This window comes from Phaethon lepturus, unplaced genomic scaffold (assembly GCF_000687285.1).
Source record: "Phaethon lepturus isolate BGI_N335 unplaced genomic scaffold, ASM68728v1 scaffold43513, whole genome shotgun sequence".
Classification (NCBI taxonomy): domain Eukaryota; kingdom Metazoa; phylum Chordata; class Aves; order Phaethontiformes; family Phaethontidae; genus Phaethon; species Phaethon lepturus.
In genome coordinates this window covers 37815-55941 of record NW_010527806.1, presented here as the reverse complement: position 1 = coordinate 55941, position 18127 = coordinate 37815, and the positions used below count along the sequence as shown (strand labels likewise).

General features: G+C 46.5%; 1 protein-coding gene across 1 annotated transcript in view; it reads right to left on the bottom strand.

Moving 5' to 3' along the window:
• Window positions 1-584: 584 nt before the first annotated feature.
• Window positions 585-18127, bottom strand: part of CTNNBL1 (catenin, beta like 1) — a gene marked incomplete at its 5' end in the record, with an annotated part of 46848 nt that continues 29305 nt past the window's right edge. Inside the window, 5 exons of the mRNA XM_010283479.1 lie at window positions 585-839; window positions 6091-6163; window positions 6786-6923; window positions 13351-13431; window positions 14542-14639. Of these exons, the coding sequence (XP_010281781.1) occupies window positions 751-839; window positions 6091-6163; window positions 6786-6923; window positions 13351-13431; window positions 14542-14639 (479 nt within the window). The remainder of the gene's footprint in view (window positions 840-6090; window positions 6164-6785; window positions 6924-13350; window positions 13432-14541; window positions 14640-18127) is intronic.

Below are 18127 nucleotides of genomic sequence, written 5' to 3'. Positions count from 1 at the left end.
AGACTCCCGTTCAAGAATCAGAATACTGATTTTCTACAGGACAAACACAGCCAAGACCTAGAGCCGACTGCGAAAGGAAGTCAATGGAATTTGGGCATTTTATTGATTACTTATCTTCCCTCTTAGTTTTGAGTCTCACCTGGACAGACTCACTCCAACATCCCCTTCAGGAGGGGTGACGGCTGACCGGCCTGTGCCAAAACCTGCCTTTGATTCTGACTCACCTTTGGGAAGATTTCCCAGGACCAGCTAATGTGGTTGATCCCTGGTTTCCATCTGCCACTGAAGAACAGTTGAACTGGACACATACCAACACCTCAGCCTCCCTAGTTTATGTTAGTACAGTGGGTTGTACATTTTCATTGACTTATCAGGCTGGAATAACTTGCTAACAATCCCTTGAGCTGCCCGGGCTTCCTCTTCACCCTCCCTCTAATGCCTGTATTGTTGTATTGTTTCACACTATCACTGCAGTTCCACTTGGGGGGGGTGGAGAAGAAGGAAAAATCTTGAGCTGCCCTACTGCAAGGTTTGCGGCTGCAATCCCACTCACAGCAGACTACTTAAATAACAAACAGGGAATTAAAAAAAGCAGCAAACTATCTTTAATATCTCCAAACTCCCATATAGAAGCAGTTTCACAGAAACATCACTTTTATCGTGCAATCAAGGCTGGAGAAGGGCAGTAGAAGGAGGGAGAACCAGATGCTGTGTCCTCGTGGGCAGACATGGAATTTGGCCCCTGAGTCCTCAGAAATTCTCTAGCAGATCTAGGATGCGCTTCTGCTCGCTCTCCCGAAACTCCTGGTTCTTCCCATCCCCGATGTTCTCCGCGTACTCTGCGGGGGAGAAAGCAGACAGACGACAGACTTTGAGCGAGATAGTAATGAACGATGGGCAACCTCTCCTGCAGATACCACAGCAGAATCTAAATCTGTGTCCGCTGCAAACAACCGAACGGGAATTTATGCAAGGAGCATTGATGGTTTTTCTCCCCATCCCCAGGTTAAAGCTTTGCATAATAAACATCTACTGACCCCTCATTAAAAGCTTTTGTAGCAAACGGAGACCGTAGCAGGAACGTCCTGCTCTCATCACGAAGCAGCACAACAAGCCCAAGCAGACACTAACTCTCAGAGGCAGCACTCGTTCCCCGGCACCTAACCATTTGGAAGGGTGACCACCCAGGTGTTCCTCCCAACTCCTCTGTTATCCCGGACGGAGCAGCCCACTGGCAGCTGTCTGAACTGGACAGTCGTATCGCTGGCCCCTCTCAGGCCAAGAAATTCAAACCAGTCCTGGACAACACCGGCTTTCCAGGTCCCTTTTAACACTGAGTATCATCAGGGAAGGTCAGGCAGGGGCTGCTACACAACTGTTAACCATTCCTAACCCTGGGTTTAACCTGTCTGTTTTTCAAGCATCCTGAATGAGGACTTTTGTCAAGTGGAGACCAATTCCCCAATCCACAAGTGCTTTTAACGCATAAGGAAGAAAACACACCAGTTCAGATTTAACTACAAACAAACCCCTTGTCTTCAGGCAGAGGATACCAGACCCTGATCAAGGTCTTGCTCATCCATGCATGCAGCCAAACACCATGCAACCAAAAACGTCCCTTGCAGCTCTCCCTTCTGACGTTCATTTAAAGCTGGCATCTCTCACCCCTGCACCCGCTCCCTCCTTCCTGCCACCAGAACCTGCATATTCAAAGATGGTTTACAAAGAAAAAATGAAAGGCAGGTTTTGAGCTGCAAAAGCAGGGAGCTGAACAAATCTTGGTAAATCAGGAGCAGACTGCCTGGTTAGACAGTGTTTTCCACCCTCCGCCTTCTTGCATTCTTTCCCTTCTTCCTAAACAAACAGAACAGCTTGTATTCAGCATCTGAATGGTACGTTGCTGCAGAAAGTTTGCTTTAATATTTATACGTTCAGCACTGCTACATGCTTCTGAGCTCCATCAAAGCCTTTATTATAAGAGCACTGAAAAGAGTGAGGACAGGGAGAAGTGAGCTGATGTGGGAGCCTTCCCTCCTGCGTGCACTCTCTCTCTCTCCATGTACAAGAAACAGAGTTCTTTGCCAGGGCCTCTGGGAGAAATCCTTTTAATATTTATAAGCTGCTACAGTACCTGTAACAAGAGCAGGTGGGTAACGCTGGGGTTTGCTGCAAGTGAACCTGACCTCCTTGCTGTCCTGGAGAAGGGGACGCAGCACAGGGAACTTCCCTCAGAGGGAGCGGTACCTCTCCATCGCACTCGACGAAGACAGCAGCAAGCGAATAGGTTTGTTGCGGCTACCTGTGCATTGGCTAATGGCATAAGGGCAAGGCCCCAGCAGCCCGGCGTCAGCCCCGCTGCGGTTTACACGCTTTAGCAAAGGGCTGCACCACAGCGTCTGGGGACCAAAACCAGCCCGTGCCGCGCTTTGTCAGAGTAAGTGCCTCTGAAACAGATGCGGCAGCTGCAATTGCCTGTGCTTATTGCAGCCCAAGGGCAACGCTCCCCTGCCTGCCGCTGCCTCTCGACAGCTCAGGACACTCTCATGGGGATCACGGTCGCTGAGCCTGGCACAGCGCCGCGGCAGCCTGGGTCAGCCCTGGCTGCAGGCAGAGCTCTGCGCTCGAAGCACCTGCACCGCCGGCGGCACGCTCGTGGCCCAGCGCCGGCGTTAGCTTGAAGGACTGCTCAAGTACTTGAGCATACAACTTAAGCAGGGAAACTGCGAGTGCCACTAATGACGCAGCCCTCCTATTGTCCCAGTGAGATCACTCAGACAAAAGCAAGGCACAAATTCCTCTAATCTTGTCCAAAAGCTCAGCATTTTTCCTCCTAGATATTTAGGCTTTGTAAGATTAAAATCCCAGTGACTCCCAAGGCAAACTGTTTACTGGGTTACCAACAAGTTGCTAATGTTAATTTGAAGAGACCAGATAAAACCCCCAGACCAGGCTTAAAAAAAAAATATTTCTCTCTCTATCTATCTCCCACTGAGGTTTTATGTATTTACTTTTTTATTTAGAATTCCACCACTTCAGTGAGGCAGCAAAAAAATCAAATGTAAGCTCCACCTGCTAACAGTTAAACAGAGCTTACACATTGCTGTAGCTACACAAAGGGAAAGGACCTAAGATTGGTTTCTGCTTCATTAGACAAAATACAATGGTTACAGAACAGTAAAAATCAATAGGGAAATATTGAAGCTTGTAATGGATATTGGAAGCTATAAAGCCTGCACATACTGAGGGACCACAGACCAAATTTAGCACAGTCCTCATAACACACCTACCTTTTCTTTTTGATTACCCATGCTAACAGGTTTGGTTGATAACACTCAATAGGCACTCCACCTTCCCGGCTCCCTGACGTGCCCGTTACCTGTCCTGAAGCCAGATGTCTAACCAGGCATCACCACCTCTGCACCTCAGCTCCCACAGGGCTCCTCTGACAGCAGCTCCCCAGAGGGAGCAGGTACCAAAGGCTGGTCTCTGGATCAGTAAGGAACGCCATGCTCTCCCATGCCAGGGCCAAGTACCGCTACTGAGAGAGGTCTGTGCCTCCCTCCATTCCCGATGAGAGAGATGGAGACCAAGAATTGCCCCAAGATACAGACACCGCTTGCTGTCATGAAGACCAGTCTCCATCCCAAAAACATCCCCTCAGCCAAGGCACACACCGTTCAGTCGTTTCCTTCCAAAGGATAAGCTACCTGTCCCGTTGCAAGTAATGCTTGATCTTCAAGAAAAGGGAACTGTGGGAGGACTGGTCAGCCTGCAGAAATGCATTTAATGAGCCTTTAGCTATTCCCTGCCCGCTCCTCCCCCTTGAAAGCCCTACTATAAGAAAACCAGTCTTGCTTCCTCACTTGCATCGTAAGTAATTCTGAGCAACCCCAAGGGATACATCAGCTGTCAGGTTGCCAGAGAAACATGGAGAATATGTAGGCCATAAAAATCAAACTAAAACCCAAGCACCTAATTAGTATGCAAAAATAGAAAATAAAAACTGAACAAAAGCAAAACACTGAACAAAAAGTAAAAATAAACCAGCACTCATCTGTCCTGAGAGCAAGTTGGAAAGTGGCCTGGAAACATTTCAGCCAAGGCTCAAGGCTCCCAACCTCTCAGTCATTTGAGAGAGAGTCCTACAGTTCAGACAGCAATTATATTTCAGAAATCCCTCACTGGCCCCCCCGCCCCTACCCCAACAGGCAAGCTGTGTTCAGCAAACCAGCTCCTTTGGAGAGGCAGGTGCTTGTCCGTGGTGTCACTTACTTCTGTTAAAAGTGGGTGAATCTACACAGATAACGTATTTGGATATAGGTATGTAACTACTGAAAAACTTAAAACTTTACCAGCACAGACTGCAGATAAGCTCAGTGCTGCTCCTACGTGGCAGAAATCTTTCAGGCCCTGTTCTAGTATTTCACAAGGGCCCACCAACAAATTAAAGGTCACTGAAAATTGTGATGGCACAAGTTTGTAAAACTGACAGCCATGAGAGTTGGGGAGAGCTGAAGAGAGTGCCCCAAATACTGTATCCATCACCCATATTATTAACATGCCATGTGTGGCCTGAAGTCTTCTGGAAGAGAACGCGTTACTGCTGAGAGTACCGAACCTGCTGTACAACCTGCAGCTTGCAAGACGTGATAAAACCACTGAGGAATTTCACCATGCAAGTCACTGTCTGTGAAAGAAAGAATCAGATGAAATTCTAATGCAGCTGCCCTCCAATTCAGCTTAGTGTGTAAATCAACAAACCAAAGACATGACCGTGAGGTGGGCAAATACAGTGAGGTGTGCAGAAAAATCCCTCTGGCATCTGTGGCCCAGGTCAAGCATGGAAATCTGAAAGCAGATGTGAGCCATGCCCTAAGCTGGAAAGGGACAGTTTGGAGGCAAGAATTGTCAAGTATCACAATTAAAAGCAGAAAACACATCCTATCCAGTCCCCTCTGCTCGTCAGCAGGCATTAACTTGCATTTGCTAGCAAAACACAAGGGCCAAAGAGATTGCCTATAGCTGCAGGTAATCTCACACTGTCAGAAAATCACTCTTAATTTCGTCACACCAGCCACCCTTCTGATCCCCTTCTCTCCTGCATATGGGAAGGGAGAAAACCGACAGAACCTGCAAGAAAAAAAACTGCCTGTACCTGCCAGTGTGTGTTGGGCGGGGGGCACAGAGAAAAGAACAGGAGAACATCATTGTTATTCCCGAAGAAAGCAGAGACATCAAAACAACACAACCTACAGCGCAGTAGCCCCAGAGATGCTGCCAACCTCCCTTTCTCTCTAGAAGAGAGGGAGACACTCCTCACCCCTCACCGAAAACAACACAGCCCCTCAGGAGCAGACACATCCCGCACAAGCCTCTGCTAAATAAGGAGGCACCTCCTGTGGGCAGCAGATTACCAGCTCTCTAGCTAAGCCTCGCAGCTCACAGAGGGAGAGTCCAAGTCCTGTCCTCTCCTTCCCCCGTTCAACTGCTGCTCCTGATGAAGGACAGCAGGCTACAGATGAGAGCCACAGCTCAAATAAGCATTGCTCTAATTCAACATAAGCATTAAAAATAACAAGCAGTACTTTAAAACTGGTATTGCAAATCACAACAGCTACATTTTAAAGCTACAGAGGATACTTTAATGCTATAATCCATATTAATCTGACACTAAGAACAAGACAAATACACCACGGATACTAATATGGTGCAGATGGTAAAGTGCAGGGCCATGTTAATGAAAGATGAGACTCCACTCTTCTTCCCTCCAGCATGCACATACACTTCCCTTAAATATTTACTCTAGCATTAATGTCAGCAGCGAGTTCCAGCCAGTCTTTAGCCGATGGCAGCATGAAGTGAGGTGCTGTTCCATGGCAGCAGACAGCAGTGAGTGTCCCAACTCCAAGGTAAACATGCCTCTTATCAGGGTGAATCCAGTCCTGCCCAGATCTCAGAACACTACTCAGCTGCTGCTTGACGATGCTCATGAAGTCAAGGAGAATTACACATGAAGGCTCATCCTAGAACATGAGGACCAAGCTGTCCCTGCTGGAGATGAGAGACATACATAGGAATATCCCAACTCACCCTTTAGGATGTGTCGAACAATTTTAATGGAGCTGCCTCTCATGTTCAGAATCTGATGGACTCTCTGACGAATCTGATTGGGGACAGCCAAGAGAAGAAAGTAACATCCAATACAACACAAAACCACGCACAACCCCTTTTCCCCCCACTTTCTTTACGGGAAGAGCAGGAAACGCTGAGCAGCACAAAACCCAACTCAGCCTTGCCAGTCCACAGTCTCGGAGCACGTACTCAGAAACACTCAGGAAGGCAGGCAGCACAGGCACAAGTAACCACGTAGCATATTCACTAACCCCAAAGTATTCATGCCAGCAGAGATGCAGTATTCTGCACAGATGAAGAGAAGTCACCTCCTGTAGTCTGTGCCTTTGTGAGACCTCCTGAGAGAATGTCCCCTTCCCCTACTCTCTCAGCAATGGCGTAAATAGGGCCTTTCCATTTCAAACTGGCCTCGCCCATGGCAGGTTGTATGAATTCAGTGACAACGATGGGCTTCTGTACCCACTAATGCCCTCCTAATTGCTATAACTTGATGAAACTGTATGGGCACGAGAGCAATAAGCCCCCCCGCCCCCCCCCCCAAAGGAAATAAAGAGGACATTATTCAATGAAGCAGTATTTGCAAGGATTTAAGAGTCTTGTTTGTATCATGGATGGAAACGCAGGTGACCTGCCAACCTTGTGTATAGCTTTACCTGGGGAACGTTGGCATTACAGATCTCTGCCATGATGTAACAAATGAGCTGTAGAACAAAGAGACCGGCATCCAGGCGACGGAGATAGAATTCATCTTCCATATCATCGTCTATTATCTCTCCCCGACGCACCATGTCCTGTAAAGCAACACAAAGAAAACGTGTGATGACTGTCTCTCAAAGTACTTCCCATTAGTAGTGGAAAAATGTTGGTGGTATTTGCAGTTTCTTAGGAAACGCTTTGTTCCTCAAAATGTTAAGAGCCATACATTTCTCGCCAAAGAAGTACTACTTTTAATAATTCATTTAAATTCACAAAACATTTCATTCAATTTTGAACAAGGTTCAGCTTTTGCTGGTTGTGAAGTGTGTCCATCTGCAAATTAAAATCTTAAATTAAATTTATAAATTACATTCCTAAATTGAGTGATTAGAGACTGTGAACATGGAACAAACTAGTGTAGCTATTATTTAGAAGTTCTTTCTCAAAATGGAATAAAAAACCTGCTCTTTCACTGGCCATTTGAGGGTGCTGTTAAGCAGTGCAGAACATGACTCCATCAGACTCAAAGCCCTATCAGACTTCCAATATTATCATCAATTGATGAATGAGAAAACAGGTCCAAAAATTCTGCACAAGTACAGCTTTACCATCCCCAGCATTGCTCTTCCAGCTTTATTTGTTGGGGATACTGATGGTGACAAACCCCATCTGGGGTCTGTTAGCAGAAGACCACTGGCTTCTGTGGGAATGCCAACGGTTCGTTCTTCCTCTGCACACACGGTGTTTCGCCAGCAACACCTGCCCAAAAGGAGGCCAAAGGCAGAAGGCAAGAGGCCATTCCATTTGCCTTGTTCAGGCAGAGCATCTTCAAAACACTGCCAAAAGCAGCCCAGCAATAAGCTGAGAAAGGCTGGCTACGGCCAGCCTTTTTCATGCCATCCATTTTCATGGAGACTGACAGGCCAAAATAACTGATGTCATGTGTGACCTTTTGCATTTTGGGGTTTGTTTTTTGGTTTTGTTCTTAAATAAAGGAAGCAGCTTGTCAGACCTGCTAGCTTGCTGCAGCTTGTGTGATTTATTATGCAGCCGGCTGGCAGGTGGGCACACACCAGCGGAGCAATATTTTCTCATTAGAGCCATCACCAGCAAGAGCACCGTACCTGTAATGCTCAACGAGAAGTGCTTTCTCGGCATGCACACGCTCCAGGCAAACACACACAAGGTCACCAGCACCAAAGATGATGTAGGCTACCAAATTTTCCTGTTTTGTCAAGCCAAGTCCTCACATCTAATTGCATGTAGAGTTCTTTTAGGCACAAGAAGGAAAATCAACCCTGTGCACTTCTGACTAGAGAGAGTGCAATAGATGCTCGCCATACAGAAATCTGATTAAGTGGCTTAGAAGTATAACCGTTTGCCACTGCATCCCAAAGTGAGAGAAGAAAGCACAGGTAACGAAATACTTTTCCTTTCCTCCTAGAAATCAACTTGTTCTTTCACTGGCAAGCTAAAAACAATGCCTAGTTACCAATGCCATGAAGTCAACTGCTTTGGCTACACTCCAGGACGCTTTGGCATCAGATCCTGTAGACTCCAGCATTTGCACAACTGTAATTTTCTCCAGATTCTCAAAATCATGGGCACAGGCATGACTGGGCAAAACTTGCATACAAGCTCTTGCCAGTGGAAAGAAAAATCCAATTTTGTGCAAGGAGTGACTTTCCTCACCCTACATCGTGCCAAATTGCATGAATTTGATCAAATCAGGTCTCTAAAGCTAAGCAATGTTGAGTCTGGCTATCAAGAGATCAGAATATTGACCGAAATAACCCAAAAACCCCATTCCAGAAAGACAAGGCACTCATTCCCAAAGCTACCGCTTACTCTCCTCACTGCACACAGGCTTACTGGCTACTCTTCTCAACAGTGCTAAATTCCCGAACAGAAAAACATCAACAGGCCAGGATTTTGAATCTCCAGAGCAGGAAACAAAGACCATGTCTGTTCTGTATTCTGATCCAAGCACAGTGATCACAGAAGCTGAATCCAGGCAACTGCTGTCATGATTACGCAGAGAAGGTAGCAGTTATAAAAGCCCCTCTCGACAGAGAAGCAAGATTATTTTGTGCCAGTAAATTAAGCACACATGAATTAGAAGACAAGTACAGTTTTAAGGTGCCTTTTCACAGTCTTAAAAAAAAAAAACCCAAAACCAAACCCACAACCACCCTTTAAATGCTAACCTGCCTCCCAGTACAGTACCAAATAGCCACCTTTCCACTTTGTCTTTCTTTCAAAGCTGTCAAGTCACTAACCTCCAAATGAGCACTCCGATGCCATTTCTAATCTGCCAACAATATGTACTGAGATGCCCCTTGCTGATGGGAGAAGACAGCAGTAAGATGGGCTTTTGTGAAGCTAAAATGAGCTTCTCTCACACTAATGAGGCAGGACTGACAGGCCTCGAGGTGTCAAGTAGAGACTCGAAATCTAAAGATACAACGGATCTGCCAATGCTGTACAAAAGATCACATCTGCTCCACGTAGTCACTGGAGTAGGGCCCAAAAGATTGTCTGCATCCTCCTCCTCCCTCACCTACCATTCACCTCCCCCCGCACAGACAGCAAGGCTGGGCTGAGCAGAAGGGATGGGCGCTGAAGAAAGAACACCCCCAGAATCCTGCTTTTACCTCCTCCTCGGGTGGGATAGCAAGGCCACTCCCGGTCATCAGAGATGAGAAGGCTCTGAATGGCCATGCACAAAACCAACTACCATACCTGTCTCCTACACCAAGTACCTATTCTCTCCCCTTTCTACTTTCTGTCTGTATCACTGGGGAGGGGCAAGTGATGCAAGCCACGCCCAGGAGGTGCTTTCAGACCACAGGCTAACAGCTAAACTCAAGGTCATGGCTAAGCCCTTGGTCAAAAAGGACGTGCAGGAGACAGGGGCTGACACTTGCAACAGGAGAGGAGCACGCAGGAGCCTCAGGTGAAGTCAGACCATCATAACAAGGACTGCCCAGGACCATCTGCTTTCAGCTCACAGCTGTGACGACGATTTCCTCAGGAGCCTCTTTCACATGCAGAGGCGGCAGGCGACGTGGTCTCTTCAGCAGACTGACCACCGCGTTCCCTGGAACACGGGACAGTTAGGAGGGAGCCCTAGGCAGGCGTGGACTCTGCTGCAGCCGGGAGAGCAGGCAGGCACCCAGGTCACACCAAGGTGACCAAGCTCTCAGAACCACGCAAGAAACCATCGGAGCCCTCTGCTTGTGGGAAGGACTTTGTTCATTTCTGCCTTACAAGCAGAAACATGCTTGAATTTCTGTAAATTGAGCCACCAATCTGCAAGAGCTGAAAAGCTCACTGCAATTGCTACAAAGCATACCATTGCTTCTGAGTCAGGAGAAACAGAGCAGCAGCTCCTGCAAAAGCATGAGCTCAGCTTCAGCAGCAAGAAACAGGAACCGTGTTAGGGCAGCCACAACATCTAAAGACCCACCAGTCTCAGCAAGAAAGTTCAAAGCTTACCTCAGCTTACTGGCCGTTTGCTGGAAAAGCTCGCAGTAGAGACAGCGCGCATTCCACCACGCTCCAGAACGTGCATGCCCTCCCGTGAACACAGTCACGTTCTTTTCACTTGCAGTAACACAGCCCCTGGCAGGACGCTATGTCCTGCCCTCGGTACAATTTGGTCTTTCTAAACCGAACTGAAATGTTGGGCTAATACAAATTCCTATTTCAGTTATCCCAATCTATGGACATTGCTCTCACACTAGGAGTTCCACCTCTCCCTTTCAAGGATGGAATGACTTAACTCTAGCACAATTAGCATGTAATTTGTAAGTCATTATAGTACGAAGTGTCTGGTGAGAATATTTTATCGAATAAACCTGCTGAGCATAATTTTCTGTGGAACTATATTAAACTATCTCCTGTCTTTTTCTACCATCTTTAGAGATCACTGAGGCTATTGCTGCCGCCTGTAATTATACCTCATTTTAGAGGGAGTTAAAAGCTGTAAGATTTTGCACCATTTCCTACAGAAAGAATTAAAGAATTTGAGAGGGTGACAAGATATTTTCTAGTTTTCATTAAGGAAAAACTCTGAGCAAAGGGCTAAGACAGCTATCAGGTGCTGGAGACAAATGCTCACATGGACTTTGCTCCTGGGTTTCACATGGCAATGAGGGTAATTACTAAGTGATCACATCTGATCACTTCTGAATAGATTCCACAGAAGCAAACAAGTGGGTAACACTGAGAAAGGACTCAGTGGACCTCATCGGTTTCATTGTGCAGATTAAGGGTGCAGTTTCATTACACTGTTCTTCCTCAAAACAGCTGGCTTCAGAAATTCCTCTCCTCCCTTCTACCCTCAACTATTCTCACATCTTTAATGCCACAGGCATAGAGCCGGGCTATAAACCACATCACTAAAATAAGCCAAGCTAAAAGAAAGATAAAGGAAGAGAACTGCAAGAGCAGGAGCTTCTTATGCCAGCTGCACTGCTAAAGATAAAAGATCAGGTGTGATACACTCAGTCATTCCTTGTACAATCAGGTTTTCATTTCTTGTAATGCAAGACTTACACCAGGATACCCTGCCCATCAGACTTGGATCTTGCTCTCATCAGTATAGGCTGAACCTGTAAAATCTCATCAAGTATCATTTTTCTTCGGGGCAGGGAGAAAGGTGAGGATCTGTATTCCAGATTTTTGGGATACTGTGTCCTCTACTGCAAGAGGAAGCTCAAAAGCCCTCAAGTGACATAGCACAGTTTCTGAAAGACCAAGTGTTCATACCATTCACTTCAATGATTCATGTGCCACAACTAGAAACATTAAAGTGCTCCATAAATCCTGTCACAAACAGACAATGCCTGTTTTGATGGGCAGAATGATGGCTTTTGCCTACTTCTGCATTGGGAAACTGCTTGAGCTACTTCAGATCTCAGGAGATGGTTTCCCACTGACCATTTGTGGACGCTACAAAACAAAGCAAATGATAACTCCAAGAGTGTTCCAAGCCAGGAATGAATCTCAACATCCTATTTCATACACATTGTTCCCAATATATTGTACATATGAGGTGCTTCTGCCAGATCCTATTATTAGCTCTAATAGGAATGAAGAATTGAGATCCATTTATTCTAGCTGTTCCAGCCTACAGAGCCTTGCAGTGGGGCAAAAGCACAGTGGCCTTCTGGATACAGGAGGAAAACCTGAAGTTCTTTGGTTTCTCTTCTCTTGTGCATCAGTAGACATGAATGAGTTAATATTATTCATTAAAGAGCTTCTACATAAGCTTCTTCACACTCAAATTCCCTTCACTCCTGCTTTGTGCTGGCTGTTTGCTACAGGTGTTAACATTTGCAGACTGCTTCAGGATCTTTTTGGATAAAGAGCACATACACTAGCTCTGCGTGTTGCATTTAAGGGCTCTATATAGCAGCTGCCGATACACTGCAAGACTTCAGCCAGAAAAAGCCATTCTGTTTTTTTGAGTTCTAAAACCCACACACCAACACCGAAATGTAAAGAATAAATAATTTCTTGCTCTGTTCCAAGGAGGATGAATGGAGCATGGAGGGATAGCAGGAAAGGTTAAAGGCTGTTTTTCTTCAGGCCACCGTTCATTTGTGAAGCTGCAGCTGCCCATATGGAGCCTGAATGCTGGCAGCAAAAGCAATTCCATTCATCACTCACTCCCGTGCCTTTCTGAGCAGCAGCAGCACTGCTGAGCTCCGATGCCCTCGGAATGTTTGCCAGTGCCCAAAGGAGCGGCCTTGGCCGTGGGCAGACAGCTGTTTGTCAGAGCCTGGTGGGAGGCTGCAGCCCATGGCACGCTGAGCTCGCCCGCGTGCGGGAATGGCGGCTGCAGTGATTACTCTCCGTCAGTGCTAATCAATCTCACACTCTCTTCAGTGCTGATACAGATAATCTTGTGGGAAGCTGGCCAAGCTCGCTAACAGCTCTGCAAGCTGCTTCCTGACTCCAACAGCTCGTTCTCTTTCAAAAAGTCTGTTCCGGCTTCAGTTCCAAGAAAGTACTGTGTGGGTACCAAGGCTCGTGTCGTTCAAAACGATTCACTGCTGGTGTGCAGAACACATCAGACTTTGGCTGCTGCATCATCTAACTAATCAAAATAGGCGCTTTCTCGCAGCTGATCAGAACTCTAAAGACGAGGGTAGGAGGCCACGCACATTATCATGTAATTGTCTCTCTGCATTTCACTTACTCTCCATCTGCCAAACCAAGCAAGATTGCAGCCAAGTAAAAGTGAAGGCAAATTGAAACACAGACTTAGGTCCTCCTAGTAAAATTCACTCTAAGAAAAGGCCAGAAGCACTTGCTGTACAGCAGCTCTCAGCCCATTTTATCTGAGGTTAACTGGAAGCTGGAGAGCAGGGCAACAAGAATTAAGAGGTAACAGCACAGGCGTGAGGGCACGGCTCAGAAGAGTGACCTGGCTGAGCCAGAAGTTATGCGCAGATGACATGTGTGTGCAGAGGTATTGTAGATATGAACTGGCAAAATTTAAGCAATACATACATGTTTCTCTCCATCGATCTTCTTATCAGCTGCCTGCATTGCATCCAGGTACTTAAAATACAATTCCATCAGCCTATCAACCTACAAGGGCAGAAGAGAGAGACCTAAGCAAGAAAAAAGAACAATGCAATCACCTTTAATCCTTCATGCTATGTTGTTTTCTTTCCAGCTGCACTCTTCACAAAGTAACAGGCAATTCTGTCACTCACAGGAAGGAATACATTACAGAAGGATGGTACAAGTGTTGGTCAGATGAGCATGCTGAGTCTGCAGGCATTTGAATGTAATCCCATATCACATTATGGTCTCATCAGCTCCAGCTAAAAGGCAGCAAATAGACACGTGTCCCTAGCTCGCTCGCTCTCCTGTGCTGTGGTTCTCCAGTTCTCCTGGTTTCTTCAACAGACCTTTCTGCCTATGCTCTATGCAGCCAAGCTTATTTTACATGTACCAGACATGTTATGGCTCTCCTGCTCTCCTCTGAACTGTATTAGGCAACTGAAAGTCTATCTAGTAATGGGAAATTTCCTGCAATTGGTAGAACAGGTTATGAAAAACACCCTTTAAGACACAGTAATGAGGAGTATTAAGGAACCAGTATTTCTCCAGTGGCAGAATTTACAAATTCCTTGGGAATTACTGGTTTGCAAAAGCTCCTGTTTCTGTTCCGCAGCTGTTTGATCTATCCGCCACCATGTAAATATTTTGGAAAGAATTTCCCAGAGTAAACACCACTAAAGTGACACATTCTAAGAGAGGAATGGGGGATGTTAAATGTGTATTATAGCAGTTCCTAAACTGTCTGCAAAAGAGCTCCACTAGAAAAACTGGCACCGTACCACACTGCCCTGGTCTCACAGGGCCAGCACAATGTAACACCACACAATGTGTGTTATGTGATCAGGCTTCAGCAGAGACACGCAGGACTGAGAATCGCTACTACCCTATGCAAGAGCACCAGAAAACAAGAGCACATACTATGTGGGAGGCCAAGCACTACGGGCATTTCCAGCTCTCCGGTTTGTAGATAACAACATGAATGAGAGAACGATGGCCTGTGAGAGTACAAGTCTACAGGCAGGTACAACAACAGCTATTCAGTACCTCAGTGAGGTACACAGGCACCCTGCCGTTGCAAGTATCCTCCCAGCCTGGTAGCCCAGAGACTGCAGACACATATTCAGCACCCACCTTCTCACTGTCATTCTCGGTGAATTTATTCAGTAACCGTGTCCTCTGCTGCCCTCTCAGGTTTCGCAGAAGGGAGGCCAGGATGGAACAGACATGTTCTGGAGATACAAAATGAAAATTGTATGCTGAGACCAGGAACAGAAGCTTATTTTCTCTGTAACATGCCATTAAATTTACTACTAGCACTCCCACGTGTAGCCACTGATAAGCGGAACCCTGGTTCCTTCCCATCACCGGTGAGTGGAGGCAGAGCGGCGGCGAGAGCAGCAAGCCATGTTTGCAGGGAGCACAGGCAGCTCCTCACGCCTCACAGCCCAGCTGGTGAGGTCTCCTCTGGCTCTGCTGCGCTACTCCTGCTACACCGATCCTGCTTTTCCTCGGTGACCTGAAAAAAGCGCCTTACATAAAGCACACATTCTGCTGCAGCTTACCTCCTCAGCCTGGCGTGCCTGCCTAGCAGCACACGCACTCTTTTTGGCACCCTCCATCACAGCTAAAGGCGCAGCACGCTGCCTTCTCCCTCAGGGCTAAAAGGAATCCTGGCCAAAGCAGACAGTGTCACTCAAATGACCCTCAGGTTACCAAAGAGGGGACAGTTATTGAAACAGGAGAGCTTGAGAAAGGAGTAACCATGCCAGCATGCAGCTCCTGCAGAGACTTAACTGGTATTAGCTAGAAGAAAAAATCCTCAAACAAACCACTTTTACTTACAGAAAATGCCATGGACTGAATATGAATGTGCCACGACAAACCAGAAATGACCAAATAAACGCGCTCTATGGTCTCCTCAGTTGCGCTTGGGGGTCCTATTTTAGAGCGTAAACCTTGGAGCCAAGTAAAAAGTCAACCCTGCTAGCACCCAAGAGACAACATCTGTGTTCATATCCAACCACAGCTTCACTCTGGAAGGTGACTGAACCAAGTGCCTCGAACCCACAACAGCACTGCGTTCCTCCTGAGGAGCGGGACCGAGCTCTGAGGAGTTCTGCCAGAACACGGACGTCCCTCAGCAGGGGACCACACGGCATCGCTGCTTCTGTGCCTCGCACCCCTTTGAGAAGCTCCTCGCGAGCACCAGCGCGGCGCACTGCCTCACCGCAGCCAGCTGCTGCAAAGCACCGGGTTCAAGTGGCGTTCAGAAACAGCGTTCCAGAACGGGGCCTTGAGCTCTTTGCGCCTCTGAGGGACAGAAAGCAACGTGACCTTCTCCAAAAGCACACTTTCTTCGGGTGCTTTACACTTCTTTAATCACTAATATTTGGCTGTACCAGACTTCAGTGAAGTACCAAAGCAAGTGCTTCTCCATGTCCTTGTTTCTTCAGAAGGATTCACTGTTTTTTATGTGCAATTTATATACAATACACATACAAAAATCGTACTAGGTTTGAAACATTTCGAGTCAAGCTGGCATTACAAGTCTCATGCTCCGGCTCTTTCTCATTTTGCCCATGAACACTCTCCAGGGTGGAGGAACCACCTCACCCTTGGGATCCAGTGCGAGGCAAGGGAGGGAGCCCAGGGCAGGCATCCGCCTTCCTTTTCTTGTGAAAGGGAAGCAGAGTGGCCACGCACCGCACTTCTGTGCCCCCGGTATCACAGGAGATGCAGAGATGCAAAGATGCAAATAATTTGCAAAATGTATGCCAACACCAGAAATTACGTTGGCAATATCAAAGGGTATATGGTTTTAATATGGGGAAATAAAACCCAGCACAAAGGCGCAAAGCAAACAAGAGAGGCACAAGCTTCCCTCCCTTGCCAAATCATTTGGTATTGCTTCCTGCCTACAGGTCTGCATTAAGCACAGACCTCATGTTTTAGATATCTCCGTATAGTCAAAACCGTAACTTCTCCAAGATGTCCTCACTTTAATCTTGCTAATTAAGACTGATGGACAATAATGGCCATAAACATTCCCTCTCCCACAGTGGTGGGGAGAGGAGAAGGGGTGTCAAGATTTGTTCTTTTCAGAGAGGAAAATGCAACATGCCGAGAAAAGGGATCATCATCTCGTTGCCGTCAAACCATTTTAACATGCATTTCCACAGCGCTGCCTAGCCTGGAGCCACGAGAAGCCTTGATCGATTGCACCGGCGTACAAAGAACGAGCGACACCGACGTGTTTGCAGGGAGCTTCTGCACTAGCTGCCAGTTCGCGCTTCCGTGGCGTGGCGAAGTCACGCAGGCTGCTTGTCCACGCTGTGCCTGCCCTCTGCAGCGCAGATTATCTGCATACGACGTAAGGGCAGCAAACAGAAGAAGCTGTGCACACGCAGGCACGCACCCCGTTTCATTAGCTACTTATAAATGTAGCTTCCTTAGAAACAGATTTCTGCCTGAGGTGGTGTCAATTTTTCACGTACCAAAGAGACTGGGAGAGCTGCTGGCAGGAGGAGCAGGGGAGATAACAGGTTTATCGGGTGGCCGGCACCGTGCGGCTGCTCTGTCATTCCGACAGGATAACACGGGGGTGAAGGATGGCTCTGAGTACATCGGTGCGCGCTCTCACTTCAAAGAAACAGTTATTCCACAAAAAGCGACACCAAATTAAGTGTCTACACTAAAAATACTGTAAAAGCCTCCAAAGTCCTTGCAAGATCCTATTTTCCTAAGGTGAAAAAAAATAAAACAAAATGAAGATTTTTTTTTTTTTTAAAAATACATCCCAACAGATGCTCTGCTGTATTAGAAAGAAGCCAGCGTTCTGTATTTCACACTATTTTTTCCCAAACCTTCTTTTTTTGGAAGGGTTTAGAAGTGTTGACACAGTATTTTAGTAGTAATATTCTCACCAATGATATATCTTCATTGCTTTTTTTCAATACCCCTTTACTAGGAAATGTATTTTAGCCATCATTTTTGCTTTGGTGCTCATATGCAGGTATTTATCCATTTTATCAGTAAAAATCTTTAAAAATTCTGAGAAGTCTAAAGAAGCTGACACAGGTTTTTTTAAGAATGAGATTATTCTTTAAATTTATCACTCCAGAAAATCCAGCAAATATTTAGTTGCCTGGTCAAGATGTTAAAAAAAAAAAATCATATGGAAATATTTCTGAACTATCTAAATCTTTTATTTTTAAATCAATTTCCTGAAAAAAAGTGCACTAGTGTGTTTCATATTCCCCCGCCAAAAGTCACAGTTATGCCGTAATGCAACTCCTGGCCTAATAAACATCAACACCCATGTGCAAGGACACCAGCCAAAATCAGGACAAACCTTGGGGTAAGTGGCTGAATCCATTACTCAGTGGATTAAAGCACTTACACAAGCAATCAGAAGCGAGAGGTGCGAACCTGGGAGGCAACGTTTCTGTGGACATGAGGGTCTCGCCATTTGCCCCCAAACTGCACCAATAGATCTCTCTCATGTGCAAAAATTTTCAAGTCCATAATCATGATATTTGCTCTGGGTTGGATCTTTTTTGGACATTTCTAAGTAGCTGGTGCTGTCCTGAGTCCTCAGAAAGCAAAACCTGCAGCTGCTCAGCTTTGATCTCGGCTGACAGACAGAGGCCACAAGCTGCACATCGCCCTCGGGCGATGCCTTGGGCAGCCTGCCTGCCTCCGAATATTTTGGGAACTT